We start from the raw sequence: 7,525 nt of genomic DNA, 5'->3' as shown, positions 1-7,525 counted from the left end.
TTTATCCTCCTCCAGAGCAAGCTCCAAAGCTCCTGCCACTTCCAGAGCCAGAGCCAGTGCCATCCCCCGGGCTGGAGCCAGCTGCACCTCCAGTCTCACCACGTGTGGTAGAGCTGGAGCCAGCAGCCCCTGAGTCAGCCACTCCAGGACCAGAGCAAGGGCCATCATTAAAGGCAGCTTCAGAGCCCAGCTGCCCCTGGGCCGTGACCACCGAGGACCAGCTGCGGGAGGAGAAGCCGAACATCTTGGACTTCCCTCCCCAGCTGGTGGCAGAGCAGCTGACGAGGATGGCTGCGGTGAGCAGAGGAGCTCGCGGGGTGGGTGGCCCCTGCCTTCCCGGTGCCATGAGCCGCCCCACACCTGCCATTCCCTGCTCGGGATTCCGATGATCTGGGTCCAAATCCCTGCTCCCTCCCTTATCAACACTGTGACCTGGGCAGCTTTCTTTCTCCCCAAGCCTTCGCTGTCCCCTAGCGAACAGGGGACGGTAGAGACGGACACTCAGCACCTGCTGTACAGGGTGGCTGTGCCGATGAATGAGGTGGGAGAGAGTGGAAGGTGGGCAGAGTCTGGCCCTTTGGTGGGGGATGGGCACTCACTGAAGTGCTGCCAGGTCCTTGGGTGGATCCCCCATCTGCGCAGGTGGCCCGGACAGCCTCAGCACTTACCAGGAAGGTGATGTGTATTGACTCCAGTGGAGACAGTCAAACAAAGCTGGGGGTTGTCCCTGCCTCGGGGGGAATGTGCATGGGAATGGGGAGTGGGACCCGAGGGGCACTGGGATGGGTGGATGATGGCCCTTCTGGTGGGCATGTGTGGGCTGCCTTCTGGAGCTTGGAGGAAGTGAGACAGGGCTGGGAGCAAATGTCCCCTCCCTTCCCCACAGTCCTGAGTCCGGGGTCATCCTGGACTGGGTGCATTCAGTGGACACAGACAAAACCCAGGGAATCCCACAAGCCTCAGGCCACATGCTCTGCTTCCTGAGCTCCAGTTCTGATCTCACCCTGCTGGTCCTATGGGGGACTGTGGACGCCGAGCTGGGGTGCGGCAGGACCGGGTGACACTCCGAATCTTCTGCAGGAGCTGTTCAAGACGTTGGTGCCCGCCCACTGCCTCGGCTCCATCTGGTCCGAGCGCGACAGCAGGGAACGAGACTACCTGGCACCCACCGTCCGTGACACTGTGATGCACGACAACACCGTGGCCAATTGCATCCTCGTCACCTGCCTTGGGGACGCGAGCATGACAGCACAGGACAGGGCCAGGGTGGTTGAGCTGTGGATCAGGGTGGCTGAGGTAAGCCTTGGCACGCCCTGTCTGGATGCGTGAGAATTGCCTCTTGTTTCTCTGCTCTCAGGATTGAAGTCTGGGGTCTTAGTCCCTGGACTGTCCCTTGACCCTCATGCCAGGGCCACGTTGACCTTGACTTGAGGTCCCAGTGGGGACAAGCTCACTTCCTCCCTTGTGCTGAGCTACAAATCCTTGCGCCTGGCAGTGTTACTCGTCGGGTGGCAGGTGTGCCCTCCCTGGCTTCCCTGGACATGTGTCTCCTCCAGGACAGGGGAAGTCCATGAGGGGACAGAAACCAGAGGCAGCAGAGCTTCAGCTCCCCCTCACAGCTCCATCTCTTCGCTTCCCCAGGAGTGCCGATGCCTCGGGAACTTCTGTTCCCTCCACACAATCCTTTCTGCCCTGCAGAGCCCTGCCATTGCCCGTCTCCAAGACACCTGGGGACAAGTTTCCAGGTGGGTAGTGGGTGGTCTGCTCTCCAGCCAAGCACCATGAGGGTGAGGTGGCCCAGGCAGCCTGATTTGGGCCGGCATGTCCCCCAAAGTCAGCTGAGACCACCTGGGAGACAGCGAATGCCGGGCACAGGGACTGACCTGGGTGCTGGGTCTCTGAGTCTCTCAGTGCCCTTCGGCCAGCAGTTCCGTCCCAGGGATTCATTTCCTTCCAGACCAGATCCTGGCTTGAGCCCAGGTGGAGATTCTCAGGTGTTTCCTTTGCAGCAACAGAAGCCTCTATGCAGCTGAAACCAACACTGTTCCAAAGAGATCTGTTTGGGACATCTGGGAATGGAGGCCCCAAGGGACAAGAGGAGAGGCCCCTCCGCAGTCCCATGGGGACCTTAGAGCTCAGAGCACCCCAGAGAAATCCCTCATCCAGGTCCCAGGCAGTTTGGATCTGCTGGGTTCTCAAATAAATGGGACTTGCCTTCAAGCATCCCACAGTTTTTCTTGCTTGCTTTCTTTCTTTCTTTCTTTCCCCACCCCGCAGGGAGAGTTCTCGAACCTGGAAGAAGTGGGTCAGGAGAGAGAAACGCGTGAGCAGGGAGCTGCTGGTGCAGGTAACCTGGAGGCTGGAGATCTGGAAGGAGGCCAGAAGGAGAGGGGAGGGGGGCATCCCGAGGGGATCCTAGGAGGTGAGGCTATGGCAAGGCTCGGCCCAGGCTGGGGGTCAGAGAGCCCCGTGAGGGTGGGGCAGGCCGGGGCCACTCGGCCAGGTCCCCCAAGACACCCTGCCCTCCCCCTCCCTGTCTGTTCAGCTGGGGTCTGGACATACCCCTGGAGTCCAGAGGTCGGGGCCTTGGTCAGATCTGGAGCCAGGGCTGGGGTGAAGGCAGCGGGGACAGGGCCTGTAGCTGGCACGGGGAGCGGCCTCTCCCAGTGGGTCCTTGAGCCAGTCACTGCCCCTCTGGGGGCCTCCGTCTCCTCCTCTGGGAAGTGGAGGGAAATGATCAGCGGTGCAGGCCTCCCAGCGGGGTGCTACCATCCAAGGGAGGACAGGAACGGGAGGAGATTTGTGCCGGCTCCTCCTCGAGAGGTGAGGGGAGAGCAGTGATGACACGCAGATGACTCTGAGTCCTCAGGAGACTCCTGGAAGCAGGTGACGTTCTCCTCACACTTTTCAGCTGAGGAAAGAGGGCCAGGGAGGCCTGGGCAGGCCCAAGGTCACACAGGACTGAGTCCTGGAGCCAGGACTGGTCTAGAATCAGAGCACCCTGGAGGTGGGAGCAGCAGAGGCAGCAGGGGACTGGAGCCGATGGCCAGGGTCTGAGATCAGGGGCCTTGGGGGACATGCGGAGGGGAGTATGGGCGCACTGACCCTGTCCTCGGCCCCGACAGGAGGCGACCTCCGTGTTAAAGACTGCAGAGAGGGCCCGCCAGGGAGCCCAGGAGAGGCAGCGGCAGCAGGTGAGGGTGACTGTGGGGGAGGGGCCCAGGAGTCAGAGGAGAGGGGGCTCCCCCTCCCAGCTGGAGACCTCCCTCAGGAGAGGGGCCTTCCTCCTCAGGCGAATCTGCTGTGGCTGCCAAGCATGACGGGCCTGCAGTGGCAGTGAGCAGGAGGAGGCCTGGAAGGGCTGGCAGCAGGGCAGATTTGGGGTGGGGAAGGGCAGGGGCCACTGCCCCTGGGAGGGGCCAACAGCCAGCCCTGGGACTTGACTGATGGAGTTTGGTGTTCCTGGACGGAAGCGGGGGAGGGAATTGTGTGTGTTGGGGTGTCCCGACGATCCTAGGCTGCTCTGTGTGGGAGCGTGGGGTGGGCAGCAGGCTGGGCTGAGGGGTTTCAGGGGAAGGTTCATGGGGGCACCTGAGAGCGGGAGCTCATCACCATGCCCATCCCGATGGCGGCACAGGGTGTCGTCCCCTCCCTGGTGACGTTCTTCCGTTCCCTGGAGCTGCTGGACGCTACGATGGAGGATTATGTGGAGGTGAGTGAGCCTGGAGGTGGGTCCGGGGGCTCAGGCTCCTGAGGGTGGGGAGGAGAGAGTCCTGTCCTGAGCCCTGAGCTCTCTGCATTTGGCAAAGGTCCTCTCAGCAGGGCCTCCAGCCTCGTGTGGGAGTTAGGGTGTCAGGCCCATCTCCCCAGTGGGTGATGCAGGCTCTGCATAAGCCACCGTCCAGGTTCCCTGGGCTGCTGAGGCTCAGAGCTGCCTGACTGTGTGGCCGCAGGAGGTGGTGTCTGAGCTGGACTCAGCCTCTCCCTCTGGCCCTGCCAGTGAGGGAAGAGAAGTCGGGCCCCTCCCAGTCAGGAAGCACATCAGAGGCTGAGCTGTCCCTTCCTGCCTGAGGCCTCAGTCTCCCCACGTGTCATCAGAGAGGGTTGGGTCACAAGGTCTGTTGCCTCAGTTGCTCTGCGCCCCCTGCTCTGGAGCCCAGAGACTGGCCCAGGTCCAAGTCCGGGCTCTGGATGGGCCTGCCCACTGGCAGTAGTGCAACATTGCAAGAGGTGTGGACGGGGGCTAGTGCTGGCCCAAGGGGGCTGTTTCTGATGGACTGCGGCTGTCTGCTTTCCAGGGCAATGTGCTCAACTGTCGGAAATGGAATGAGGTAAGCGGCTGCGGCCTCCCGGTGGGGAGGGTGGGGGTTGGAAATCAGAGACCCCCCCGCAGTGGGCAGGACCCCCTCTGGCCCAATCCCCATTTGGATTGGGACATTTATTTGCACAGTTCGATATACAGAGCTAGGGATCCTATGGCATTGGCGGGTGGGGGAAGGGCTGGCATCAAAGACTCCTTCCTGGAGGAGGAGCTATTTTGGGCCAAGTGTGAGAGCAGGCAAGCCCTGACTGGAATCGCAGGGAGGGAGGGTTCCCAAGTGGGCAAAGGCCCCAGACTGGCCCCTTGCCCCCTTCCTCACCCCCTCCACGAGCCCTGCAGGGTCCCCCACTCAGGCCCTGTGGGCATCCTGTGCTTGCTCTGTCCTAGCAATTCAAACTGATGGACGAGATCGAGCTGCTCCAGGAGGCTGCAAATCTGTACACCGTGCAGCCCGACGAGCACTTTGGGGCCTGGTTCCAGGCCGTGGAGCCCCTGAGCAAGGAGGAGAGGTGAGTCGGGTCAGGAGTTGGGGGAGGGCAGGGCAGCCTCTCTCTGCTGACCAGCTCCAGAGCCCATGGCCGTTGCTCCATGGTCAGCCCCTGATCCGATTGCATGGCGACCCCTGGGGCCCTTCGACCCCAGCTGCTGGCAGGCTCCAGGATGCACATGTGATGTGTGGCTCCTGAGAGCTCCCAGCTCCGCTCTGTCCTGTAGCTACAGCCTGTCCTGCCAGCTGGAGCCCCGATACCACTGGGTCAGAAAGATTCGACTCTTCTTCAAAGGCAAGAAGAACCGCTCAGGCCAGAGTGAGTGTCCAGACCGGCAGTGGCTGAAACCATGGGCTCAGGAAACATTCAGGCTGAGCGTGGGCCTGGGGAGGCAGACAGCTGGCCCTGGGTTCCAGCTCCACTGCTGAGCAGTCCCGTCCTGGGCGATTGCACTCACGTTTCTGGGACTGGTTTCCTCCTCTGTGAAGTGGGTGATGCTAAATATCAGCCCCTGTGTCAGGGACAGATGGGGTGCTCTTGGCTGACTGAGCACTGAGCACAGGGCTGGAGCACAGAGCGCAGTGGGGGCCGGGATGGGGTGTGCACTGTGGTTCCAGGGCAGGTCGCTCAGGAAATGCCTCTCTTTCTCCAGACACCAGACCCCCAACCAAGGGCCCAGTGGTGGTGGTCGATGACCCTCCTGAGACCAGCTGAGCTACAGCGGGGACACAGCATTGACACTCAGGGTGCACAGGGCCACCTCCCCTGATTCTGATGAGGAGAACTTTGTGATCCGTTTCTTGGGGTCCCCTGTTGGCCACGAGAGAAGGCACCAACCCCTCTTCCCCCTCCCCCCTTTTGCCCAGCACCTATTTCCCTATTTGGCGGGGCCATATTTTGTTGTCAATGGTAAATGCTCCGTTTGAGTATTATATTAAATTGTTGCTTCTTTCTAATCCTGGGAGTGGAGGTGTGAGTCTTTCGCTCGCAGCACTCATGGAAACCAGATCCAGAAACTCACATTCCTCCTCGAATTTAGAAATCTCCCAGAGTGAGCGGCTCAGTTTATGTGGAGAAGGGAGAAGTGCCAGTCCCCTCCCTGGCTACTGAAGGACTTGCCCAAGTGCCCCTCCCGCCGAGGACAGGATCATTGCAGTGTGGTTCACCCTGTCCAGGAGCAGAGATGGCCCCTCCGACCTCTTGGGACTAAGCGGTTGGAGGCGTTTTCTCAGCCAGAGCCACAACCACTAAGCTGGGTGTGTCTGTCAAAGTAGCACGTGCCTGTCCCTAGCACACGTCCTGCCCAGGACAGTGGCTGCCTTTTGACACTCTGCCGGAAGAGGGAACATTTTCCCGGTTTCTCTTGCACACAGATTAGGACCTTGTTTTCTGATTCAGTCTCCGCAATGGCTTCAGCTCTAAGTGGGGAAAATACCGTCAAAAGCTCAAAACGTGCACATAGAGAGGATGAGGCCAGAGGAAGGTCCTGTGGACATGGACCATGGGCAGGCAGGACTCTTCCTTCTCGGGCCCACTAGGGGCTCCCTGTTCACCTCTGACCTAGACTGGATCCCCCTGGGCTTCTGGTCCCTGACTCCGAATACCATTTCCTGCTTGTTGCCTGTCCAAGGGGAAAGCTGTGGGATGCAGCTTTTAGGGCCTCAGCCAGGTCTCCCTCCATAAACCTAGTGCTGCCTGTGAGCTAGGATTTTCAGCATCTCTGCACTTTTGCATACAATTTTATCTTGGGGCAGAAATTCCCTAGATGCCCCCAGCCTTTCTATTCATCATCCTGACCAGGAATGACCCTACAGTCTCCCTGCTGCCGAGGGTGACTTCTGCGCCTGTGTGCTTCCCAGGCCCGTGGTGTCAGACAGTCCCAAATTTACACAATCTGGAGTATTTTTAGTGATTTTCCTAAAGTCGTTGCTGTGCCTGAGCCCAGCAAGTGTGCAGACCCTCGGCTGGCTGTGTTCTTTTCCACAGTCTTGTGCTGTGGTTCTGTCATGGGGATGTGTGCCTTTCCTGTTGGGAGCTTTGAAAGAGGAGGCCTAAGAAGGGTGTGAGTTGGGGGTCCTGCGGGGAATGTCAGTAACCTGATGATCTGTGGATGTGCGTGGACACAGCCTTACCAAGGGAAATGCTGAAATGCTTCCCATCTGGGTGCTAAACAGACACTGCTCTGAGCTCAACAGGAGCACCGGGTCCAGAAGCAGGAGCGAAAGCGTGACCACCCACCCTTTGCAATGTCGTCCCTTGGAAAGAGCCTGAAAGACAAGGGCTGGGTGAAGCGCTTGGCACTTCTGAGTTATCCCCTCCTTCCTGGTGGCTGCAAGTGTCACTCAGACACAGGCAGGCTGGGCTCTGCCAGGGAGGCCGTCTCAGCACAGCGGGAAGCTGAGGATCAATCCTGGTCCCTGGCAGCCCAGGTCTTTGCTGATGCGGCACAGCCACCCAGCAAAGAGACTTGCCAGAGGAAGGTGGGGAAGGCTGTCCAGTCCCTCGGAGGAGAAAGAGTCGTGGCAGGTCCCAGGGCTAGCCCAGGGCTGGGATGAAGGCATGGGTGTCCCAAGAGAGTCTCCTCCGGGACTGGGGTGCTCCTGAGAGCCGACCCAGCAGGTAGCAATATTTAGTTTGTTGTGGGAGTACAGCTGTGGACACAGGAGGCACCATTCATCCCATCTTTGGGTTTCCAAATTGGAAGTAGGTTGTGGAA

General features: G+C 60.0%; 1 protein-coding gene across 1 annotated transcript; it reads left to right on the top strand.

The window, feature by feature from the left end:
- Nucleotides 1-2,320: 2,320 nt before the first annotated feature.
- LOC139044088 (ral guanine nucleotide dissociation stimulator-like) lies at nt 2,321-5,763 on the top strand. Its single transcript, XM_070503662.1, has 7 exons — nt 2,321-2,347; nt 3,126-3,194; nt 3,638-3,712; nt 4,299-4,331; nt 4,709-4,830; nt 5,036-5,127; nt 5,462-5,763. Exons 3-7 carry the CDS (start codon nt 3,695-3,697, stop codon nt 5,521-5,523), a joined length of 327 nt encoding a protein of 108 aa, XP_070359763.1. The 5' UTR covers nt 2,321-2,347; nt 3,126-3,194; nt 3,638-3,694; the 3' UTR covers nt 5,524-5,763.
- Nucleotides 5,764-7,525: the final 1,762 nt, after the last annotated feature.

Source organism: Equus asinus, unplaced genomic scaffold (assembly GCF_041296235.1).
Source record: "Equus asinus isolate D_3611 breed Donkey unplaced genomic scaffold, EquAss-T2T_v2 contig_585, whole genome shotgun sequence".
NCBI classification, from domain to species: Eukaryota; Metazoa; Chordata; class Mammalia; order Perissodactyla; family Equidae; genus Equus; species Equus asinus.
This window is presented reverse-complemented; position numbering and strand designations above follow the sequence as displayed.

Excerpts from the sequence above, each read along its gene's own strand:
- LOC139044088 (XM_070503662.1), top strand. Across the intron at positions 4,831-5,035 it reads CCCCTGAGCAAGGAGGAGAG|CTACAGCCTGTCCTGCCAGC; the intron begins GTGAGTCGGGTC and ends TCTGTCCTGTAG. Across the intron at positions 5,128-5,461 it reads GAAGAACCGCTCAGGCCAGA|ACACCAGACCCCCAACCAAG; the intron begins GTGAGTGTCCAG and ends CTCTTTCTCCAG.